The sequence below is a fragment of the Neolamprologus brichardi genome, chromosome 7, assembly GCF_056152115.1.
Source record: "Neolamprologus brichardi isolate AB-2024 chromosome 7, ASM5615211v1, whole genome shotgun sequence".
NCBI lineage: Eukaryota > Metazoa > Chordata > Actinopteri > Cichliformes > Cichlidae > Neolamprologus > Neolamprologus brichardi.
In genome coordinates, this window is record NC_142110.1 from 24883231 (window position 1) to 24909286 (window position 26056).

General features: G+C 39.7%; 3 protein-coding genes across 4 annotated transcripts; 1 reads left to right on the top strand and 2 right to left on the bottom strand.

Moving 5' to 3' along the window:
* Positions 1-256: 256 nt before the first annotated feature.
* Positions 257-7566, bottom strand: ftsj1 (FtsJ RNA 2'-O-methyltransferase 1). The gene is made up of 11 exons (XM_006782292.2): positions 7471-7566; positions 7068-7205; positions 6694-6763; positions 5501-5621; positions 5330-5408; positions 5181-5233; positions 5053-5106; positions 4054-4156; positions 3625-3708; positions 2103-2206; positions 257-834 (listed from the first exon to the last, which is right to left on the bottom strand). The coding sequence occupies exons 2-11, from the start codon at positions 7186-7188 to the stop codon at positions 661-663; spliced, it is 963 nt and encodes a 320-aa protein (XP_006782355.2). The 5' UTR covers positions 7189-7205; positions 7471-7566; the 3' UTR covers positions 257-660.
* A 2914-nt stretch (positions 7567-10480) lies between these two features.
* LOC102779401 (serine/threonine-protein kinase pim-3-like) lies at positions 10481-26041 on the bottom strand. Of its 2 annotated transcripts, XM_006782290.3 has the most exons (6): positions 16744-17015; positions 16073-16182; positions 14960-15010; positions 13956-14319; positions 13551-13727; positions 10481-11462 (listed from the first exon to the last, which is right to left on the bottom strand). In XM_006782290.3, the coding sequence occupies exons 1-6, from the start codon at positions 16814-16816 to the stop codon at positions 11260-11262; spliced, it is 978 nt and encodes a 325-aa protein (XP_006782353.2). In that variant the 5' UTR covers positions 16817-17015; the 3' UTR covers positions 10481-11259. The 2 variants fall into 2 exon arrangements, with proteins under 2 accessions (XP_006782353.2, XP_035769616.2); XM_035913723.2 differs by lacking the exons at positions 16073-16182; positions 16744-17015 and adding an exon at positions 25805-26041.
* Positions 17843-19826, top strand: kbtbd13b (kelch repeat and BTB domain containing 13b). The gene has a single exon (XM_006782291.3). The coding sequence runs from the start codon at positions 17946-17948 to the stop codon at positions 19386-19388; it is 1443 nt and encodes a 480-aa protein (XP_006782354.2). The 5' UTR covers positions 17843-17945; the 3' UTR covers positions 19389-19826.
* Positions 26042-26056: the final 15 nt, after the last annotated feature.

Genomic DNA, 26056 nt, shown 5'->3' on the forward strand with positions numbered 1-26056 from the left:
AACCATATATTGATCTATTTTTATGATCCTGAAAAAATGTCTCGTGTTTTTTTTTTTTTTTAAATATAAAATAAAATATAATAAGTAGAAACTGCACCAGTATAAATGCTGAGCAGTGAGTTAAAAATACCATCCGTAAGTCTCATATGTTATGAGACTTACGGATTATATTAGGTATATATTTTAAAACTATTACTGTTCCAAGTAGATAATCCTTGGGGTTATTGGCAAGAGTAGCATTATTAAATACTAAACATCACCATAGTGAGTGCTTTTATTTCACTTTTTTTTAATACAATTTTATTATAGTGTGACAACTGAACAATTATTAGTCATGGAAAAAACAACATAACATTGACTGTGCTTGGTTTGGCTTAAGATAACATTTTTCTTAATTTAAAAGTAATGGATAAAAACATTTGTTTCAAAGAATTTTGCATCAAAATACAAACCAATAAAAACATACATCTCCACAGCCTCCTGTGTCTTTGTTGATAGACATACCACTACAGGCCTTGTAGAAATTAAACTGCTAGCCATCTTCTCATCTGTCAGGAAAGAGTTCTTTTAATAGTAACTATCCACCGTATCCGGGTGTTGGCCAATTTTGTTTTTTGTTTGTTTTTTTCTTTAAACCACCAAGAACATAACTGATTTGGATCAGGTTGATTCAGCGTTTGGCTCTGGCTCATCTTGGCTCTGGGTGGGACAGACTGATGGAGCATCCTCTCTGGACAGCAGGTTCTTTTTGCGGAGATGGCAGGCCTGCTGGTATGGGGGACGTATGGGTGGCTGAGTAGGGGGCGTATACTGGTACTCTTTACCAGCATCAAGCTGAGGAAAGGCAAGAAACAGCCAGGACACAATGACAGCAAGGAGAAAAATACATTAATTTCTTTGGACAATTTGTACAACAGTATTTATGTATGTAGGTAAATAAGGATTATTTTTGAACGGTGAGTCAAGCAAAACTGCACCCCCTATTCTATTTCACTCATTTATTGTTAAACCATTAAAATTCAGTATTAAGATATTGGAATAATTATGCATTCCATATTAGAGTGAAAAAATATAAAGCAATATAAACCAAGACATCACAAGAAAAACAAAAGTTAAATTACAAATTACACTCAAACAGACATTTTTTTCCAAAATACATTAATTAAAGTGGACATGAAACACTACACATATAAAGACTAATTTACACCATGGAGCTCTGCTCAAAAAAATGTAAGTTATTAAAACATGTTTAACGTCATTTTCTGTCAGTATACACATTGACCTACTTTCCCTGCAGACGTGCTGATGGGATTCCCGATCGTGCTTCGGTAAGAAACATAGTTACGTTTGTGGTGTGATGTGCATGTAGTGTGCTGCTATGTTGTAAACTGTCTGGACGTGCTTGGGAAAAGAAAGATTTTATTGCATAAAATAGAGCTTATTGCATCTGCTGATTTCCCCACTCAGTACACTCGGCCAGAGGAGGAAATATCAGCTTCTGACTCCAGCTTGTTGGGCCGGTGAACCACCCGTCACCAGGCTCAAGCACACTCTCTTCCACACAGTTTTCATTTATAAAGTGCTTTACAAACCTGAACATTACAGCTAACAGCTGGATTTTCCCATGTCACAATTAGCTAGCAAAACAATAACAAACCACTGATTGCTTAAGAAACAGAGTGAAAGTGGACAGTATATCCTCAGTTTTAACATAAAACTCATTGTTGCTGCCAGAGACCGCACAAAAGTGGCCCCCTCCCCCTTTAGACTGATTTTTAGTTTTAGTGTAGTTTAGTGCTTTCCACAAATTTATCAGTTCTGTCACTAGTTAGCTAACACAAACTAATGTGTCTATTAGCCTCAACCAACCAACCAGTGATGACACATTCCGTACTGGCACAAGATGGCGCTAAACATGTTATAAAATCTTTAAGCACTTCTATCTTAAATACAGCTTCACAGACGGAGTTATATCTGTCAGTTTTTGAGAGCAGGGCTCCATGGTGTAAATTAACCTTTATACACATACGGTTTCATGTCTACTTTAAATTTGGTTGGCAAGTTTGACTCTGTATCAGGATCAAGAGGATAAAGTAGCTCACCTGCAAAGGGTAGGTTCTGTCAGAGTCAAAGGCACTGAGGTCACCACATGCCAGGAATGGGACAATGACACGGTTTGCACCTTCTAACTGGTTAAAATCCACATCTTAAGCACAGAGACCAGAAGAGAAACTTATAGGTGTGAATTTATGCTGCAGAAAGAGACTTTGCAAAAGTTAATTCAACATTCAAAGGAAGAAGCAAAAGATGTGTAATGCAGTGCTGCAAAGTCTGAGGTTCTGTTCATGCAATACACCATGGTTTGGTAACTAGCTTGTGTTGGCTTAATGTGCAAGCAAGGAAAAAGAAACACGTTCCAGGACCTACAGATGCAAACAATGTAGTATTTAAACTTTAGCTTTGAATAAAACTTACTAAATATAACTTTAGCTTATGTGCAAGAAAACTCCACAGGGTATTTTTTTAAAAGAATTACCAAATGTGGCCACAAAATTATTGTTAGCATACACTATTTTGCCAAAAGTACTCACTCACTTATCCATATAATTTAATTCAAGTGTTCCAACCAACACCATGGTCACAAGTGTATAAAATCAAGCTCCTAGGCATGCAGACTGCTTCTACAAACATGTTTGAAGGAACGTCTCGCTCTGAGGAGCTCAGTGAATTCCAGCGTGTTACATGATAGGATGGAAGTCCAGTGTGAAATTTTCTCACTACTAAATATTCCACAGTCAACTGTTAGTGGTGTTATACCAACTAGTGGAAACGATTGGGAAGGACAGCCACGAAGTAGTAGCCATGTAAAATGACAGAGCAGGGTCAGCTGATACTGAGGTGCATAGTACGCAATGGTCGCCAACTTTTGCTACAGACCTCTAAACGTCATGTAGCCTTCAGATTAGTTCATAAACAGTGAATAGTGTTTCATGGAATGGGTTTGCATGTCTGAGCAGCTGCACCCAAGCTTTACATCACCAAGCACAATGCATGTCATCACTGGACTCACTGGATCAGTGCAGAGGTGTCTCTGAAGTGACAAATCACACTTCTCCATCTGATGGAGAAGTCTGGGTTTGGCGGTTGCCATGGGAACGGTACTTTTCTTACTGCAGAGTGCCAAGTATAAAGTAAAGGGGGGATTATGGTGTGGGGTTGTTTTTCAAGACTTGGGCTCAGCCCATTTGTTTCATTCATCATTGTATTGTTTTCATCATTGTAGAAAACCTTTCCAAGAAGAGTCAAAAGCTGTGATAGCCGCAAAGGGTTGCCCACCAATATATTAAACACTATGGATTAAGAATAGGATGTCAGTCTAGTTCATATGTGTGTAAAGGCAAATGAACTATTACTTTTGGCAATACAATGTATGTTACACACTTAGTAATTTACGTCTGTAAATTTTAAGACAACTTATTGTCTTGCAACTAAAACTACATGGTTAAAAACTATTATTTAGACTTGGTTTACAGAACAGGGTGATAATTCTGACCCAAGTACAGTTTCCTGATCCAGTTCAGATAGCAAAGTAAAGACTTATGTGGTTAAATGGTTGATAATTACCATAGGAGTGATCCAGCAGAGGATTAGACATGTTGGGGATGTAGCCTTTGGGAGGAGAGTAATTCTGACAGACCACGAAGGCCTCTGTACACAGAAAGACAGATCATTCACGCAGTATGTCAACAGAGGTCATTCAAATGTTTGAGATGGGAATGGGTGTGTAAAATCAAACAATGGATACTGGATTAGAAAGTTCCTCAGAGAGAATCTACAAACAATTTTATAAGACCAGGCAGCCATTCATTATTAGTATAAGATTTTGTGTAGCCCACTGTCTGTGTGTGAGTGTTGCCGAAACATGTAATAAAACCCCCAGCAAATATAATTTTTTTTTGCTTTGGATTTCATAATAAAATAAGTAAATGAAATGGAGATGAGATTTTCCTTCTATTAGATCCATACGAGTGGGTTATGACTGTGGTGGCTCACCGATGCTGGAGTTCCTGCTGCTGCGAGGCTTGGTGCAGGTCACACCATCGAAGAAGAGCTTCAGCTGGGAGTACAGCAGTGTCACATCTTTACCTCTGAAAATCTGTCAGAGAGAGTAAAAGCCCGGCTGTCAGTACAGACCAATCTGACAAGAGACATGAAACCCAGGACCCACAACAGGGCTAATTCAAATGGTGGAAAAGGAAGGTTTTATGCAGCTGTGTAAGAAAGCCAACCAAACCCAGGTAGAAAATATTTTTCAATTTCAGTTTTAGCGTGCAACATTATTGTGCCGCCTCCTGAAGAGTTCCAAGGTTTAGTTAGTTTAGCTAAGTTTTACTTCTTGTTAAGTAGGGCTCAGGGGGTTGGGAAGCGTATCTGTAACCGGAAGGTCGCCGGTTCGATCCCTGGACTCTCTGTCCTGGTCGTTGTGTCCTTGGGCAAGACACTTAACCTACCGCCTACTGGTGTTGGCCAGAGGGGCCGATGGCGCGATATGGCAGCCTCGCTTCTGTCAGTCTGTCCCAGGGCAGCTGTGGCTACAACTGTAGCTTGCCTCCACCAGTGTGTGAATGTGAGAGTGAATGAATAGTGGCATTGTAAAGCGCTTTGGGTGCCTTGAAAAGCGCTATATAAATCCAATCCATTATTAAGTAAACCAAAACGTTATGCACTTATGTTATACTTAAAATTTCATGGGACCTTGGATGCTTTAGTGCTCACATTTGATGTACAATACTTTTGATATATACATTTGACATATAATACTCTGTCACTATTGTTGCACTACAGCACTACTACTGCTGTGGCAATAGTTTGAAGTTCTAGTCTGTCATAAATGACAGCAGGAAAAGAAGGACGGGAAGTGTCCATGAGACTTTAAGAGAATGGGTGGATGGATTTTAAATGACTGTCACCTCTCTGGCAGACAGGACTCATTTATTTAACATCAAATGTTATAAGTGTACATTTATGAATTACCACAAATCCTGAGCTCACCTTAGCCACAAACGTTCCTCCAGGCTTCAGGACATGTGTGGTAATGTTCAAAGCCTAAGAAACAAACAGCTGTTAGCGTGACATCACAAGAAATCTGACAATGCAATCAAACACATCTCTGTACTCACAGCTAACAGGAGCTGAGCCTGGATGTATTCATCCACATCGTGGAGTCCAGTTACTAAGAAAAGAACATAAGAAATAGAATAAGAACAACAAGAGGGGGACAGAGGAGACTTAAGAACCAATGACGTCAGACAGAAAGCAAGCCTCTCACCATCTGGAGCTCCGTCACACACTACCAGGTCAGCCGGCTGACCCTCAAAGTGGCGAATTATTTCCTGAGCTGTTGACACCTAGGAGAAAGACGTTGACATAGGTCTTCACTCCTCCACGCCTACGAGTTGAGTTACTGTCATTACTGACATCATTGTGCTTATGTCCCTACCTTGGTGATGTCTCCCTGGATTTGAGTAACTCCGGGCAGAGGAGCCATGGCCTGGAGGTCCACTGCCACAATCTTCACTTCCTCACCGCTCTCACCCTTTTCAACTTTCTCCGCACACCCTCTTTTAATAAAAACAATCAAACAAACAAAATGCACAGAATAGTTTTTTGGTAAGTAGACACATTTTATAAATATATCATAATCCAAATACTTTATAATAGAAATAAGGCGGCTCCAAAAAGATTAGATTAGATTTAAAGACAACCACAGCTGATGCCAGTCTAGGGGTCACTTGGTGCAGAAACAGCAAGAGTGGCATAAGGATGGTGTGTTATTCTTAGCATGATATTCTGGTATTTCCAGCACCTTTTTTAATCCTATAGGTGTTTTCATACCTATAGTTTGTTAATTTGATCCAAATCAGTTGATGAGTTTGTAAACTTGTAGTTTTTTTCCTGTGGGTTAGCTTGTTTTCATACTGAGGAAAATCTAAAATGCGTCACTACAAAAAACATGAGAATGTTCAGTCAGCTCATTAGCCAGATGTGTCTGGAGCAAGTACAACAAAAGTAAATACAGGAAGAAGGTGCTATGTTCTGGTTTATTGGAGAACACAGAATTTACCTTCATTTCAGAGCTTGTTGCTAGCCCGTACAGACCTTTGCACATCTATAGTACCTATCTGCACTGAGAAAACAAGCATACATGGATGGCTATGGGATGGGGTTTTTTATAGCTCAAACTCGTGACGTAGTTGGATCGGGTTCACACATAAACAAACTGCTCTGGAGTTTATTTGTAATGGTACTGAGACCACCTCCTCCAAATTGTCTTGGTGGGGTTGTTTTGGTCCGCATCTCATTACGAATACTGTGTTCACACTTGCACAAATGAACTGCACCAGGTAGGAAAATGAACCGGAGTTCAATTGAAATGGATTAAATTGTGAAAACACCATATAAATATGAGAATACACCCCTGCAGCAGTTTATATGCTATAAAAAGAGGAATAGGATAAGAGTTCAACTCTAAGGCCCATGTTATTTCTTTAATGGTATATTTCTAAAAAAAAAAAAAAAAAAAAAAAAGATTTGTTGTATAAAAGTGTAATATACTGCATCCATGCAAATCATTTTTGCTCAGCTAGGATATGTTCACTATATGTTGGCATATTCAAATAAGTAACATGTTACCTGAGTTTCCGGCTGAGAACCTGACTCCAACTTCCAGGGGCTGCACAGAGATCCACTGCTCTGTTTACACCTAAAGAAGAAGAAAACAGACATTTATCAACAGACACAATAGTACAAGGGCTGGCAGTGAGTTTTTCATGTCACTGGAGAAATTTTGGCCCACTATTCTTTAGAGAATTATTTTAATTCAGCCACATTAGAGGGTTTGTAAGAATGTATGCCCTATTTAAGCTCATGACAAAACATCTCAATACTAAATCATTTTATATCATGAAAAAGTCACATCAGGGTTTTCTAAAGAACCCTTTTTCTACATATTATACATATACTGAACTATTGATAAAAGTCTTTCTCAGGTGACCTATGGGTCTCACCTGTGAACAAGTTGAACTCTTGATCGAGCTGCAGCAGCTTGAAGGCGCTCCTCGCTCTCCAGCCCTCCTCTTTGGCCAGTCGATAGTAAATGTCTCGTTTGTCTTTGGAGGACCGACCCATATTGACCTATGACCCCTCTGAAGGAAAACACACAGTCACAATGGCCCCTATACTTTTAGAGGTATTATCGCTATAATGGAAGCTGTCTGTATAACACAGGCTGTATTTCTTGAGTATTGTTGCATTTGGATTTCGTTTACTACAGGAGAAGACCCGCTGCATGGCTGTCCGTCCTTGTTGTTTGAAGGTAGGTTAGCGTCTTTGTGTGAATTAAATTCAAGTACATACTACACAAACACGTAAAAACACAAAGACTGGTTCACGACATCCAGATTCACTTACTTTCACGTGGGCTTTGCTGTTGTCGACTGTGAAAAGGCTCTTCTTCTTTTCGTCCTTCCGCCTCTTCTTCTTCTTTGGTGCTTAACGGCAATTGGCATCCAGGATGGTGCATTGCTGCCTCCTGTAGGATTGTCGAATCATTTAAGGTCACTAGCCAATCATTTTGCTTCTTGATCCTCTTATGTCGCCAGAGGTGGGAAGTAACGAAGTACAAATATTTCGTTAATGTACTTAAGTAAAGTATAGATACCTGAAAATTGTACTTGAGTATTTATTTTTCTGAAAACGTTACTTTTCCTCCTACATTTTCACACAAATATCTGTACTTTCTACTCATTTCATTTTCAAAATAGACTACTTTTGGTTTAACATATTTGAAGTGATTTTTAATTCCATACCACAGCGGGCCTTCAAACATTAAACTGATTTGAGCCAACACAGTAAAACATGAAAGGAAGTCCTAATGGTGTGTCAATCACCAGGGGTTAGCGGTACTTCAGCATCTACCTAGCTCTATAGAAGAGAAGCATGTACAAAGGGGGTAACATTTTGTAAGTGTAAGTATTTTCAAATGTAAGGTTTATGTCAGCTCAACAAAGACACAGACTGTTTGTTTCTCACACAGTGTGTCTGCTAGCTAAAGGTGTATGTGCTGCTAAACTTAACTTTACTCAGAGATGGAAAAAGATAAGAAAGTCAGGACAGGATAGGAAGAAGAGAAGTTGTATTTAAAATTAAGGCCTAGCCAGTGGGATTTGATAAGGGGGAAATTTAAAGCTTACATGTAAATCCTCATTTTTAAAAAATAAGATATTTGCTCTTTATATGACATTAAAATATGTTTTTTTCATATTGTGAAACATCCTGCAAAACAAACTGAGGTATAGCTTAGTAACTTTGTATTATTGAAAGGCTGCATGAAAATACTGTGCAGTTTAATGCAGGATAAATAGGTTGGTTTGCTGTACTGTGTCGGACTGGTGAACAGAAGCTGTGATGTTCTTGGTCATTGGTAGGTTAAATGAAGGGAATTGGAAATTATTTTACATTTTTGGTGACGACACGTAGATTCATTCACTGAATTCCACCTTCATACCAGTTTTATACTGTTTAGCATAGAGCATATTAAGACTGAAAGTTTATATTCCTTTGTACTAATATAATTTTATCATATTAATACAGGATTCAGTTGGCTTTGCACAATAATAACTGGTAGCCTACAAATGGCCTTAAAAGACTACTTTTTACTTTCTTACTTTGAGTACATTTCAGAGGCTGTACTTTTTCACTTTTCATTGAGTAAAGCAGTAAAATCAGTACTTTAACTTTTACAGTATTTATAACATAAGTATCTGTACTTCTAATAAATGTACAAAATGTCTGCACTTTTGCTACCTCTGAAGAAAACTGAATAGTGCTGCACTTACTAAATCACTGTACGCCACTTCTACGTTGTACATTATGTCCTTGACTCAGTTTCCATCATTTCTTTCCTTTTTCTCATGGATTGTCTGCATGACAGAAGAACACACTTAACTGTCTCAGTCTTGTGACCAGAGTTGTTATAGGTTTGTAGTTTCATAACATTTTTCAGACTGAAAGTGAAATATTATAAAATACTGACTCGACTAAATTGCGTTAATATTTAAAAATATCTTTTCTAAAAAAAAAAATTAAAAATGACAAGCTAATAAAAATGTACATGGGTCAGTAAAACTGAGCCACTGACCTGAGGGATTTGAACTTGGACACTGAATAATTGTTAATATTGATTAACATGTACACCAACATACCCTCAACACAAAAACTTTGCATCAAAGCACAGGGCAAACTTCAGAATGCTAATATACTTGCTTCTCAACATTGCAGCCACCACATTTCGCTTTAAAGGCTTGCAGAAACAAACTCACTCATTTACTTGCACACTTAAACACACAGACGCACATGTACAAAAACTCATAAAGCCTTCAAGGAAGAAAGCGTAAAGATGAATTTTTACGCTTTACTTTAGATCTTCTGCAGCCTGACCCTACCCCGCGACAAGTTTTCGTGCTGAACATAGTGGTTCTGGAGTAATTCATGGAGGGGCTCCTGGCTGGGACAGCAAAGTGAATCCGCTGTCACCGGTCCTCGAGCCTTGAGATTGCCGTGACCCTGGCTGAGGACCATCCGGCAGCGCGGCAAGCTCCATCGCGGGAGCAGCCGAGGCCAGCGGCAGGAAGTCAGGCAGACCTGGCCTTAACAAGGTTTCTCAAGGTTCTGCTGAGCAACAGCCATTTCCTTTGATTAATGCATTGTCTCTCCACAGTTCCCAGCAGCCACAGAAACTGTGCCCGGCTATTCAGAAGCTGTGCAATTGTCAGGGCAGAAGTGCTGGAGATGCGGGCAGCATGGACACATCCTCGTGATGTTCCACGGCACCAGCCCTCCGACAACTTCCCCTGGTTCAGGAGAGACATACTGGGCTCCGGTAACATACTAAGAGGGTATATACCAGGCAATGGTAAACTCCGGCTACATGCAAATCCTGGTTTGCACAGAGTAGGACTGTGTAGGATTTCTTTAAGTTAAAAAAGTGTTTTTAACCTTTACCTATTTGTTATTCAGTCACATAAAAATTAACCATGTGGAGGAGAGATTGGCACCTGTCCGGCAGTTGTCAACTTTTAACTTTCCAGCACGTAAAGTAAAACAGTTGCCATATTTTTACATAACTACACGTTTCTGCAGAGCCGTACAACATAACCTACATGAGTGGCCAACATTACTGCTGGCCGTCGCGCTTGTGTGTAGAGTATTAAACAAACTTATTATTATATTTGGCTTGCCATAAGTGTTCCTGTAGACAGTTCTGCTCTTCAAAGCTGATCATACCTACATTATGAGGGCCTTGACCCTCATTGACAGCTATTAATAGAGAAAGACTGAGTCAGAGTACTGGTGGTGGCAGCTGTGACAGGGAAAAGCTGTGTAGTATAGTGAAAAGAATTGAGACCAATATTGTCTGCTTCTATATAAAAAAAATATATATAAAAAAAGTTTAATTGGAATAATGTCCATGACAAAACCTTTCCTGCCAGGATTCTACATTTCAAAATGTCAACAAATAAAATATTTTAAAAAACAATTATCAAGATAACTTACAAAATACAATAAATGCATACAAAAGTATATACATATAACAAAAATGCATGTTTTCAAAATAAAAAACACAATATTTGCATTGACTGTGCATTTTATACCCTGACAAACAGATGAGGTTGACTGCAGGTATTCCCTGTCAAGCACACTGGATGTGGACACATTTTAAGTAAAATCAGCCCTGCGAGAAAAAAAACCCAATCAACTGAAAAACCGACTGTCCAGATGATTGTTTAACCATAGAAACAAACAAACAAACAAACAAACAAACAAACAAAAAAAGTGTTACATTGCAGACTTACTTGATATATCTGGAAGACTTAAAATCCCCTGCAGCCTTACAGACGATTAGATGTTCCATTGCCCTGATGTGGCTCCACACAGCAGAATTTAACCAGATGTTCAAAAATGTTTTCATTGGCTCAACGTCTAGAGATTCTCTCCCTTTGCAGTCTGGTTTTTGCCAATGAATGACACTTTCCCCATAGCAGCTTTAAATAAACAAATTCAAGGCACTTTTAACGCAGCACAAAGCTGCGCCACAGCAGCAAACTTCATCCACAACTGTGAACAACTCCCACCGACATGAAGTCATAGAGACTGAAGGACAGCTGTCAGTCAAGTCCAAACCATGCCCACCATGAGATTCTACTGGTTCGGAGGGGAGTAGGAGGAAGATGGATTCAAGGAGGAGCAGGAGGTGTTATCTTTAACAGCATCAAGTGTGATGGCCGCCTCGTCTGTTCGCTGAGCCCTGTTGCCCATCAACCAAGGGTGGAGGAAGATCTGCTCCAGGGTTGGCCGGTCGGATGGCTGCTGGCACAAACACCAGCCAATCAGCTGCTGGCACTCTGCAACAGAAAGATAAACTACTAGTACAAAAGCTTGAGGCACAACACACTGACCAATGACCAATCATTTATATCAGGGGTCTCAAACTCCAGTCCTTGAGAGCCGCTGTCCTGAAACTTTTCCATGTGTCCCTATTGCAGCACACCTGAAGACAATTAGTAGGTCATTAGCAAGACTGTAGAACATGGCTGTATCCCAATTCAGGGTCTGCAGCCTTAAAGGCCAATTACGTCACAGCAACGCGACGAAGGCTGTCCCAATTCAAAGGCGTCCCTCAAATGCGTCCTTCATTTCACTGAATTTTAAGGACGTGGCGGTGTAGACTTCGTGGCCCAACATATCCCAGAATGCATAGCGCAGCGGTGGGTGTGGATAATTTTGCCGGAAAAAAAAACGGCGGGACAGGGGCGGCCGAAGAGTAAACTTTTAAAAGTAAGTACTGAATATTATGTTACTTATTTATGTGCGAATGTTTAATAACGAAGAACATTAAAACATTACTGTTGGCCACATGTCGGCAAAGTTATGTGACATTAGCCATGTTTGTACTAACTTGGTTTTAAAGCCTTTACTTTAAAATATACGCCGTTCAATAGCTGACGTTAATCTTACAGAGAATGTGATGATTTTATGGATATTTAAAGTAAGCACTGAGACAAATTCAGTAATGCCAACATATTAATAGAACAATATTTGTCTCTCTCATATATATATATATATATATATATATATATATATATATATATATATATATATATATATATATATATATATATATATATATATATATATATATATATATATATATATATATATATATATATATATATATAACATATTTCCCACCTGTGGGACTAATAAAGGTCATCTTATCTTATATATATAACACAGTTATATATACAGTGCCAAAGAAACCTGTCTTTGAGTGAAGATTTAAGGTGATAGGAAATATAAATAATATAAATAAATGCAGCTTGAATCTTTACTGAAGCTCAGCATTTGAAACAGAGTTCATTCACTGCTGTAATAACTAATACTGATTGAAATTATAACTTTAATATTGGCCATATTGTATTTACATTACCAAAGTGAGATGACTTTAGTCTCATGAACAACATTAGCTAATTGTTATTTACTAGCTAATCTTAAATGACTGTTCAGTACAGAATCACTCAAGCCCAATAATCATGATTTCACAGTCCCGTGGTCTCAGCCTCAGATACTTATCAAATCAAAGCTCATGTAGAAAGAAACAAACAAATGAACAAAAGATTTTCTCCTTCATTTCTGTCAAACAAAGCTGTATGAAACGTTTCCAGCTGTTAGTGTCATGGTTGCTAGGCAACCTGGGCAGCGCGACGGAGGCTAGACCGTCCCGTTTCACAAGCCTCGCACTTCCGGCCTTAGCGGTCTTTGAGTACGCGGCCCTTGTGGACCGTTAAGGCTGCGTACTTTAAGGCTGCAGACCCTGAATTGGGATACAACCCTTGAGTGCATGCTGAGGTGGCAATTCAGCCATTTGATTCATCTTACAGCAGCTCATGAGTGAATGAAAATGGTGCAAAAGTATTTTTAGAAGTACATTTTTCCAAACACTTACATTAACTTAAATTTACTTGAGTAGAGTTAGGGGTTGCCACTTCAGCATGCAGTTCTATGCTCTTGCTAATGACCTACTAATTTTATTCAGGTGTGTTGCAACAGGGACACCGGCCCTCAAGGACTGGAGTTTGAGACCCCTGCAATAGGGTGAGTCACAACAATCTGAGTTTCCAGCTCTTATACACAATCTTGTCATTGCACTGTCTTTGTAAATACTGGCACTTCTTTTTCTGCCATAATCCAGTTTGCACTGGCACAATGTGTTAGTAAATAGAGTCAATCAACTCAGAGTGGATGAAGTTGTTTCATGAAACAGAGCCCAGGATAGCCTCTTACATGCTTCAATATGAACATTGTGAGCATTTGTGTGTTTGATGTCAGTTCATTGGTCAGTTTTCCCACCCTCTTTGCCACTAAAAATACCAATGCTGCAAAACAGGAACAGAGACAAGTAATAGACAATTTCTATCACTGGGTAGACTGACCTGAGGAGACTTTCCGCCTGAAATAGACCTGTCCCGTTAGGATCTCCTCGTCATGTTCAAAGGGGATGTCTCCACACACCATGTCATACAGCAGCACACCGAGTGACCAGACGGTGGCTGGTCGCCCATGGTATCGATGGAATCGGATCCACTCTGGAGGACTGTACACTCGTGTCCCTGCAGGGAGGACAAATACAGAGAAGCATCAGGCATTTTAAAGCCAACTCCTGGCTGCCTATAGAGTCAGGAACATCTCCTCCTCATCAATGAAGGCAACTTTCTGAGCATAATGATCCATCTCTAAATGGTAATTTTGTGTGTGTGTGAGTGGGGGATGTGTGGGTGGGAGCACAAAATAGTGACAGACACAAAAACAGTGACAGATAATGGGACATTTGGACTCACCATCAAACTCTGTGTAGACAGTGTCTTTAAGAACAGCCCCTGAGCCAAAGTCGATGAGTTTGACCTGTTCGGTCCTCAGGTCCACCAGCAGGTTCTCGTCCTTAATATCACGGTGGACAACGTCACAGGCATAGCAGTGACGTATGGCCTCCAGTACCTGCAGGAAGAAGCCACGTGCTGCCTCCTCATTAAGAGCGCCACGCTCTGTGATGTAATCAAACAGGTCCTGACATGGCTTGGGGTGCTCCATCGCTATAAACCAGCCATTCGCCTGCTCCCACCAATCCAAGAGCTGCACCACGCCAGCAAAGGTCCCACTCACTTTCTTCAGCAGCACAATCTCTAAAGGAACTAAAGCTCCGCACTGAGAGAGCAATTTAAATAATCAGGATGTTGTCCTTTAAATTACATCAAGTTAAATACAGATAAAAGTATGCAAAGAAGAGAAAGACGATCATGTAGGTTTTTATGAAGAATGGCACATGAGGACCAACAGGTTGCTGGAAATCCAAACAAATCTAAAAACAAGGAACTAAGGTGTTTGGGGTGTTTTGCTTGGTAAAAAATTTATGATTATAAAGACAAGATATACTTTATTTGTCCTGACAGTTGTGATGTTCCTTTGTTACAGCAGTTTATAAAGTTAAGGTAAACAAAACCTATATCCTGATTTTTAAATCATTTAATGCATTCATGCAACAAGCACCTCATCCTACAAAAGCACACTCACTCTGACAGTGACTTTTTTGTCTAATCATAACCAGTCATGCATCTATACCAAAACATGCAAAGAACACAAAGAAACTGAGGGCACAGTAAGAAGCTTCATGGGCCATACATAGCAGCAGTAGAAAGTTAGACTTAGTTATTGACCAGACATATTCATTTTATTCATCTATTTGTGAACATGAAAGATAATTTCACATAGTAATAGAAGCTGAAGTGGTAAGAAAACAGGTAGTAAGGCAATTAAAACTGTTAGTAAAAATGCAGGCAGCCCTTACCAGAGAACCCCACTCAGTCACCCGATCCTTGCTCACATGTTTCACTGCCACCTACATGTAAATAAACACCATCAAAATATTATAAACGCATCCTCAGAATAAAACTGAATAAATTCTCTTTCTATACTAAAATACAAACCATCATACAGCAGCTTTAGGGTAGATCTGTGCATGCTGATAATATGAATCTTTTGGTCTAATAATGTTGTTCCTGATTTATGAAATAACTTTATTTTCCCACCGTGTTTAAAATCACTATTATTGTCAAATTCCTACTTCCAATAAGTAAAGATTATTTAGCAGAAGGTACGGAGAGTAAAGCATTTTTGTTTAATAACCGGCTTTCTTTGTGACAACAAAGACAAGAGCCAGGCATGCCAGCACTGAGTCAAGCTGCACAGCTGATAGCAGTAAAAGAGGAAGTAAGAGTGACAGATGTGGGTTTCAAATAAAAGCAGCATCTGAAAAAGTTTTTTTTCTTCCAAACTGACAAAATGAAACGGAATTTTCAATTTTTTGTTAATTACATAATAAAATGATTATAGATAAAATTACAGCTATGGAAAATTGTAATGATAATTTAGGTGAGAAGCCAATACTTTTAACAGACTAAGGAGATGCTGTAATTGAAAACAACAATTTAAAAAAACAAAAAAAACAAAGCCTAGATTAAGTGAATTCATACGAATGTGACACATTTACTGGAGAAAACAACAAGATTTAAGTTCAGAGCAAACTACAAGTCATGTAGACACTGGTCTTAAATAAAGCAATGCCTCTTCATGCTGGCTGTTGAAAAACTGGACCAAATTAACAAAGACTGAAAAAATAATGACTGTATATTAATTCATTATTTCAATTCAATTAATTCGTATTTGAGATAATTGTTTTCATTTAGTCTCAAATTCAGTCTTCCTTTTTAATGCAAGAACCTTGAGGCCTAATACAAAATATTTAAGTAGGATTGTCAGTTATTGTTTTTAAACTCGAACATTCAAGTACGGCTTGATTTTGAAGGGTCAAACAGGAAACTAGCTGTCTGCTACAAGGCATCTTGACAATGAGAGTTGGCCATGTGCTGCGACCAAAACAAAGCCGCCCCTCGGCTCTTACCGGCAAACCATCAGCGAGGCGAACAGCCGAGTAAACGGTACCGAATCCCCCACTGCCGAGAACCGGACCCAGCCGGTACTGCTTCTCAAGCGACTGCTTCTCTGCGTTGGCTGCAGAGCACAGGGAAGAAAAGTCAGGGCTAATCAAAGTCATGTCAACTTTGCAAATAAACCCCAACATAGTACGTCCTGCGATTAGAACTGCGTGTAATCGTCGACACAAACGTACACATCACCGAATACACTTGCAACGTTTAAAGCAAAGACAAAAACTCACTTTACGTTATACAAGACATCTAGATGTCAAAATGGTCCCGTCCTTGGCCTGAAAATGTCCTAATTTAACAATGAGCGCGATGTATTCGGCAGATATATGAAACTTTAAGTGGTTTAAGTCCCTCCGATTGGGGTCAAGGTGTCCTAGCTCCATTCAGGCTGAGTTGATTTCAATACTTAAAAAAATAAAAAAAAAAATTCATTTAGTTTAGTCACATGTTAGCTAAATTAATAACTAAGTCCAGAAAAATCTGTATTTTGTATCAGATGACCCAGATTTTCCAACCCGGTTCGAAATTCCGGCTTCGAATAATCCATTTCTAATTAAGACTTGAAGCGTGGCGGGTAAAATAAAGTGACGTGAAATGGACACAGCTGCAAAGTCGAGGCTGTTACCTTGCTGGAGCTTCACCGGTAGGTCCATGCTGAACGACATGTGTGAGAGGGTGCCCAGTTTAGAGAGCAGCATGCTGCTCCTGACTTCTCCCGAATAATTCAACCGCACCGAGAAATTATTAGCGCTATATATCCTCAGAAAAAAAATAGTCCTCGGCTCTTCTCACGGGAGAGATAAACATAATAACCTAAAATCCATTCCGGATGTGGTCCACAGAGCGCAAACCCCGAAGTCCGAGGTTGCTCCGCTATAACGCTGCTGCCAGTATATACAAGAAAATCCTTCCGCCTGACCCCCGCTGACACACCAAATTGTACCACAAAGCTTGCTACATTAAAACTACACGAACACACTTAAATTAAAAAAAAGTGCCCCATGCTGTACCAGTTTTAGGTATATGTGAAGTCATTTGCTTGAAAATGTAGTCGTAATTCAATGAGAAACCCACGGCCTAGTTTATTCTTTACGCGACTAGTGCAGGAATTCGGAGACGGTCACTCGGAAGTGCTGCAGCACACGAAAACGAAAAAGCGCTTCCCCCAACAATAAATGAATGAATAAATAAATAATATTAAAATGCAATAATTTTAATATTTGAATTAAAATGATATTATTGTTTATGGTAATAAGGTTGGTTGGACAATGAGAAAAAGTTAATGTGATGTCGTTTTTGTTTTGTTTTTTTCCAAATCATTCGCTAAAGACTGGTAATGGAGATGATTTGCTATTGGAAGCTCCAGTTATTCATATGTTACTTTTTGGGTCAATGTGAAGATTTAATTTTGTTGTACCATTGATTGTCCATGTTATGTATAGACCATCAAGACCACTGTTGTTAAATACCATAAAGTAGCAATTTTAAGTTATAAAAGTATTGTACTAAAAAAAGATTTCTTAAGGCATATTTGTTTTGCAAATGTAAGCAAATGTAAATTTGGGGCAAACTGATTTTTTGATTTTTGTATCAGCAACAACCACTAACCCTGTATTCACCCCTTCCAGTCCTGTCCACTACATGAATGTGACCCCGATCATTTGTTCTCTGCTATATTTAGCTGCTTCTATTTTAAAGCCTGTGCAATAACTGATCCACTCTAAAGAGTGAATCACTGCTCTTGAGCTCTACTCCAAGAGTTTTGGAAATGCTTTAACATCTTGTGTAATTTTTACAGAAGATATTTGTTACTGCCAGCAAGTTATAATGTCAGTGTACAATGGAGAATCAGAGGACAGTGACAGCTTCAATGGTGCAGACTGTGAAAGGTATGTACCATGTGCTGGCTCTGGTCTCGTCTCGGCTAAACTAACTATCGTGGTTGGAGACAGACAGTTCTCTGAGGAGAAAATGTTACTGGTGCAGAGCTGTGACTATTTTCAAGCTCTGTATCGCTCCGGTATGAAGGAATGTCAGCAGGAAGAAATCCACCTCAAGTCTCTGCGAGCTCAAGGATTCCTTTTAGCTTTAGCAGTTTTACATGGAGAGAAGCCAATTCTGGATGAGGACGGCATTGTGGAAGCCATTGAATGTGCAGCTTTCTTGCAGGTGCCCCCACTTACTAGGCATCTTATTGACCTTCTTGATGCAGAAAACTGTCTGCTGATGTATCACACCTCTGCAGTCTTTGGACTTATGGATCTGTACCATGCAGCAGCACTGTTCATTCGAGACATGTACACTGACCTTGAGGTAGAGGTCAAGAAAACCTTACCATTAGAGCTTATCTCTTATGTGGAGTCTTTGACCCCCCATGTTTTCATGGCTGTAGGAGCCCATGTGACTTGTGGTTTGGATGAAACTGTACATGCTGCCTCAAGGACCATCTGCTACCTCAATGAAACTGGCAATACTTGGAAAGTGTTAACAGATCTTCCACTAGAGGCCAGCACCTCAATGGCTGGAGTGACTGTTTTAGACAACAAACTGTTCATAATTGGTGGCATTCATGGCATCCATAAACAAGTTGTGGAATCTTGTTTCTGCTACAGTGTTGAAAGCAACAGCTGGAGCAGGATTCCCAGCCCAGCACAGCTGCGTTACAATCTTAGCCTTATGGGTCTCCATGGTCATTTATATGCCATAGGAGGGGAGTATGAGCGAACAGTAATGTCGTCTGTGGAAATATACAATGTAAAAAACAGAACGTGGACATTTGCTGCTAATCTACCTCGGCCGGCAGCAGGAGCAGCTTGCACCAAAACCATGAGCAGAATATTTGTGTGTTTATGGAGGCCAATGGAGACCACTGAGATCTACGAGTATGCATCTGGGGAAAATGAGTGGCATCTAGTTACCACACTGATCAGGCACCAAAGCTATGGTCACTGCATGGTGGGCCACAGGGACAACCTCTTCATCATAAGAAATGGACCATCTGATGACTTCCTAAGATGCCTCATAGACTGTTATAATCTGAGCTTGGGCCAGTGGTCAACCCTGCCTGGACACTTCGCCAATAGTAAAGGTTCACTATTCACTGCTGTTGTAAGAGGGGACTCTGTGTTTACACTGAACAGAAGCATGACTCTAGAATACATAGTGGAAGGTAAAACCTGGAAGCCTAGGCGGCAGATGAAGGGTTTCCCAAGAAGTGGATCTGTGTGGACATTTCTGCTTCAGCTGCCAAAAGCTCTCAGCCTGCAGTAGTGGCACTGTCTGCTTTTTGGATTATCAGTATTATTTAAATTAAACTCAGATGGGGTTTTGTTTGTTTTTTGTTTATTACAGCAATATTACTATTTTTAATCCTGATGCATGCTCAATCATCCAGGTAAGTGAATAAAAGAAAGTTGATTCTGTTCATCTGGATGTAGTGTTTTCCTTGGGAGAAACGTTTCATCACGTATTTAAGTGACTTTTTCATTCTCAGCTGACCATAGCTTACCCCAGCCTTATAAACAGCACATTTGCATAATGACTGAAACTAGCACCACTGACTGACAACAGACCCTGAGGTCAGTTTCATCATCGTTAAGATGAAAATTGTCATCATCAATGATCAATGGAAGTTGACTATCATTCCCAGAGAGTTGGGGAATGGCTGCTATCCCAGTACTGTAAGAGTGATCGATTAATCATACTTTATTCACCCCGAGGGAAATTGGGTTAAGATGTAAGATGTACACTTAGGCCCCCTCCTCAATTCAGAGATTTATAGAGATAATTTTCCCAAAGGGTCACATGAAGAAAGAGACTGGGACTGAGCCAATAAAATGAACTCAGTTTTGCTCAGTAGTGATTTTATCTCTTTATGAAGTGCTACTGGTAAGAGTACATGTTTAGAAAATGGAAATGTGAAACAAGCATAGTAAAAATGATAACATTTTATTATCAGCATTACCCACAACAACTGAACAAAATGTATACGTTTTTGCAAAATTTCAAACACTTTCAATTTTATACAAGGTGCTCTTGCTACTCTGATTGCAGTTTAATTACTTCAGGTGCAGCTTTTCAGTTTTATTCTTGTTCAGTGAGAGAAATCTAGTCTATTTTGGCTCTGAACAAATTCATTAAATTTAGGTTCAGTCTCTAAAGTTAAAATGTGGAGAGCGCACAACAGAAGATCTGCATTTGCTGTGGATTTCACAGTCCTTGCTCTTTGACTCAGCATTTTGTGTGTGTGTGTGTGTGTGTGTGTGTGTGTGTGTGTGTGTGTGTGTGTGTGTGTGGGGGGGGGGGGGGGGGGGGTCCTTTTTAGTTTTTATTATTTTGTTTAATTTAACTCTTAGTTTGTCTACTGTATAGGTCTTCTCTATCATGTTTTCCTTTCTGGCTCTTTCTTGTTACTGTTGTATGGTGTTTTGAGCTTTGCGTCATTTCTCTTGTAAAAGATTGCTTGGTTATACTCTCAGTTTAGTATTTAGGGTTCTGGTTATAATTTCCATGTGGCTTTTGTTAGTAAAAAAAAAAATGAAAATGTGGTGCTTGAATGTGAAATATATAGTTTTTAATCCATAGCTAAGATTATTGATTCTATTTTTTTTTTCTTCTTTTTAAATTCAGCCACACATTTTCTCCTATCCATGTCATTGGGATAATGGTACATGTGAACTCTTATTTCCAAGTGAATGAAGCATCCCCAGGCAGCTCAGCAGACAGCAGCAGACTGTATAAAAGTATAACAAACTGGGAAAGGACACAAAATAACTGACATGCTATTCATTTTCCTAGTTTATTATTTATTATCAATGTATATGTTTAGAAAAACAGAATATAAATATGGAGTAAACCCAGTCATTTATCCAGGCCTGACACTGAACTAGGATGGACACCTGTCCAAAAGACTCTTGTGCACTGGTAGAAGGCACATTGCCTTCTACCAGTGCACAAGAGTCTTGGAACAAATGCAATGATTTAACAGAGAAAGTCCCATCAAATATATATGAGGCAATCCAGTCTAATGAAAAATGAGATAAATGATTCAGGCCATCTTCATAAGGGGGGAGACTGAAGGAAAACCTTGACCCTTGTTTCGATCCAGGGGGTCAATGTGGACATTGTGGAGGACTATAAATACCTTGGAGTACACACTGACAATAAACTGGACTGGGTTAAAAACACCACTGCACTCTACAGAAGGGCCAGAGTCGACTCTATTTTCTGATGCGGTTGAGGTCCTTCAACATCTTTTTGACAATGCTCAGGATTTTCTATGAGTCTGTTGTGGCCAATGCCATCCTCTATACTGCTGCGTGCTGGGGCAGCAGGTTGAGGATTGCAGATGCCAACAGACTAAATAAACTGATCCGCAAGGCCAGTAATGTTGTGGAGATGGAGCGAGACTCCCTTAGGATAGTGTCTGAGAGGCAGATGTTGTCCAAGATAAATAGAATGCTGGATAATACCACCCACCCACTCCATGACGTGCTGGCTAGTCACAGGAGCACGTTCAGTGAGAGACTGAGATTTCCAAAAAGCACCACTGAACCACACAGGAAATCATTCCTGCCCATGGCCATCTCCCTGTACAACAACTCCACCTAATGCAATGTAGACTGAAATAGTTACACCTTTTGCACAGTACCTTTGTACAGTAAAATAGCAAATGACAAAGTTCACAGGTTAGAGGTACATGTCAATCATATATATTTCACCTCTGTGATATTCCCACCCGTCTAATATTCTTGATATTTATAATTGAGCGCTTTGTATATATTAGTGCTATTTCTTAAATGTGTTAACTCTGTAACATATTGTATTAATTAAGTAGTTTAGTCTATTACTGTTACTGTCTTGGAGCAACTGTAACCCACATAATTTCCTTAGGGATTAATAAAGTATTCAGATTTTGGATCTCAGGTACACAGCCTTATTTTGAGAAAGACTGAGAACAATAATGAGCATGCTAAGGTGGGAGACAAACAACAATGTTAATTGTGTCAAATACAACCCTGGGACTGTTCCTAATACTATCTTCTTCTAGATCTTCTGTAATTGTAAATGTGACCAAGAATGAGGGGAAGGCCAATGTCTGGTCTGCACACATGGGAGGACGCCCTATGTGACCCCCGTCAGCTTTAGTCTGGGACAGATGCCAGGACCCAGCCTAGGTGATGGATGAACGTCTGTCTATAGACATTAATCTTGTCTTGAGTGTTGGGGGCATGCTCTGTATGCTCTGCTTCTCTGCAAACACACATGAACCAATCCTACTACACACTTTAAACAAACAAACAAGAAAAACATGCCAATTATTTGTTGTTGATTTGTTTCATGCAAGTTATAATATATTTTAAAATATTAAGTAAAATGTAACATATAGTCAAAAAAAGAAGATGAATCTTAGTATTTATCGTGGTGGATGAGTAGAAGCCAAGAATAATAATAATGATAGATCACACTAGATCTGACCTAATACGCCTACCCATATCTTCACTTCGAGGAGGAAATAGCTGGGGAAAACCCTTAAATATACAAGCTGCAGATCTCAAGTTTTTGGACACACACACTTAATTGAAGGACAACGTCAACAAACCTAAACAAACAAAATGAAGTGTTTTGTTTTGGTAATAAAAGGCTACTGAAAACAAGTCACGTTTCCCAGCTAACACAGGGGAAGAGGCAGGGTAAAGCCTGGACAGGTTGCTGTTGCAGGACTAACACAGAAAGACAAACAACCATTTATGCCTATGGTACTTGGTGGTAGAACATGCAAACTCCACACCACAGAAAAGCCATGGCCAGATGGTGGAGTTGAACTCACCACACCATCATGCTGCCCACGATTCCTTCTATGGATTGATTCAGTGCAATGGATTGAGAATGCCTGGTCAAGATCCAACATTTGGTGCTGAAAACCAAGACAAGTTTTGCCATGAGGAACCCGTGACATGGGCACGTACTCTCTGGACTCTATGTTCCTTTAAGATTCCACTATTCCAGTAAAACCCAAAGATGCTCCATTCCATTAAGATCTGTTGTCTGGGGAAGCACCTAAAATCCATTGACACTAATCGTCATGTTTTGGAAGCCAGAGTGAGATGATTTCACTTTGGTAAAATTATGCATTGTCATGCTAAAAGTAGCTATTAGATCAAACACTATACCCATATCAGGATACACATTAGCATTATGACTCAGACATAGTTTAAAGTTCAGATCATCATGAACTGGCCATAAAGGGCCTGTGGAACACCAAGAAAACACTGTCCACAATCATTACACTACTAGCCTGTACTTTTGATATACGGCAGTTCTAGCCAGTCATTTGGTAATATGTTAAAAAATAATGGCAGTTAAAGCTTATGTAAGCTGGTAGAATGAAATTAAATCAGTTGTTGTGATCAAAAATAAATGGTATGTTTTCCCAAAGCACTTCACTTACATTTCAGTCTTGTCTCACTTTTCAGAGAAAACAATCAGTCCCCATGATCACAGATGTTCCCTCCTTTGTGTCTTTTGGTTTTCAGACTCCCCACCCATCCCACCCATGTCAGCAGAATAACCTGTGACTCTGGTGAATATAAAATGTATGAGTTGCTGAGCTTTTCTGTCTGTCTGTCTTTAACTAGTCTGTGTTGTCAGGCATTGTGTGCATGTTTCTGTGGACAGAAAAGAGGCGTGGCTGAAGACATTTTTCACCATGTCAGTCTCTGCTGACCTTTGACCTCTTAACTAATCTCAATATGCTTGTTTTTCCTTACATAGTTGTTACCATGATTAGCTCGATAGCATCCAAGAGAGTGTAGGTTGATAAACAGCTAAAAATAAAGGAAGATAAGACTAAGACAAACTCCTAATGAGATGATGGATGGTGTCCTATGAAAAGCAGAGGGCACCAGTTGTGGATCTGCCAATTCTTGTGTTCTGTGGTAAATCATGATTTACACTGTGCCAGGCAATGAGCACAGGGCCCACAAGAGGACGCCATGCCCTCAGGCCACACTCATGAAGTCCGTTTATAATTGGTCAGAGACATTCACACCAGTGGCCTCCTGGAGGTCCTTGCATAAAGGAACTGATATTGGTCCTGCTGTTGGGTTAAGGACCGTCAGGCACATTGAGATAGCTTTTGGGCAGGTAGTTAGACCATGTATACACACACATGTATATACATATACATATATACATATAAATGTTTGCATGTGTACCCTATCTCCTCTTTAAAAGGTGATCAATGTGAGCGAAAAAACTTTCCTTTTTTTTTTTTTTTTTTTACATTTCTTTTGTTTCAAAATTAAAAATGTCAAAGATAACATGGTTCTACAGGCAAACTAGTATTTTTGGACCAACAAGGTGATTTCCAGAGAACAAGTGGCTGAAAAATTGGAATATCTTGGAAGGGTGTGTAGTGTGTTCTATGAAAAAAGAAAAAAAAAAAATCTCAACAAGGGGAGGACAAATGATAGACTTGTAGTCAAGACCGCCTAAACCGAAACCAAGACAATACCAAGACCAGAGGTATCGAGACCAAGACCAAGACAGAGACAAAAAAGTCTTTAAACTGCAGCCAGATGCTACTTCGTTTACGGGTGTCAGGCATATTTATGTGTTTTTGCGATGCACTCGCACAGCCCTCCTCACTGCTGTATACTGTCTCACTCACTTACTGAGAGGACAGACGCACGCTCCACTTGACTGTAGTGTCTCCCACGCTCTCCGTTTTTCACATAATGATATTATCCTATATCCTCGCATGTGATTGGCCACAATATGGAGGGATTGGAGCATAGCCGAGCCACTGTGTGAGAGCTGAGCAGCGAAAGGAAATTAAGTGAGGAGCCGGCTCTTGCTCAATGGGAGTCCACTATGATTCACTATAAAGCACTCTCTAAGAGCTGATGCTTTTGTGCATGACACATTATCAAACGTTACGTTGTGTGTCATGGATACTGTTGACTGACTCCAAATCTCCCGACCACTATGTCGATCTGAGAAAGCAAGACCTAGACAGCGAGACCAAGACCAACTTGTAGACCAAGACCAAGACCAAAGTCTGTCGAGACCAAGACAAGACCACGTAAAAGTGGTCTCGAGACTAAGACCGGTCTCGAGACATCCAACTCTAACAAATGAAGAAATGGCAGGCCTCCAAATAAGCATCAATATGTAGACTGGAAGTCAGGGGAGAGGTACAACAGTATATCTACAGCCAACTACATTAAAGGAAGTGGTTTGGGGATCTTTCAAAGCAGTCAGCTTCTTGAATGTACATCATTGGCTTCATTTTTCAGCATGACAATGGCTTCACTGTTTTTAAAGCAGCATGGGATCATCATGGCAGTAAAATAGTAAAAACACCTAAAGAAAAGGTTTGCAAATCCCTTCAAGAAGCCTTGAGAACTATTGATGAAAAACTTAAATTTCAAGCAAGCTTGCTCAAGATAATTTTGTGTGTGCGTGACTTTTAAGACAATTAGATTTGTACATGTTCTGTATTTGCCCCACACTGCATTAACCTTTATGTTTTTAGATGTTTCAGTAAATGACTACAGCAGTGTTTCCACTTTATAAAGGTTGACTATTAATATTTTCGTATAATTCTCTATTGATCACATGAAGCCCTGAATGATGACTATTTTTAAGTTTTCCCTTGGGTACCCTAGATTATGAACGCTTACCGCTGTCTGATGACGCCATCTTGTGTCCAGCGGCAGTTGGTCTTCAGGGTTTCTACTCCACGGCCGTATTTCATACGGGTCCACATTTCCAATGCACGCTATTTTCTGCAAGTACCACTGCTTCGCCTCTGAACGAAATCGGTCTCTATACAGTCCATTCTCTTTTGAGCTGCTTTTAAGCATCTTGTAATCGTCGTTCCAACACAGTGTGTTTGTTTTGATTCGTAGACCCCGAAAATGGTGCCGCGCTCC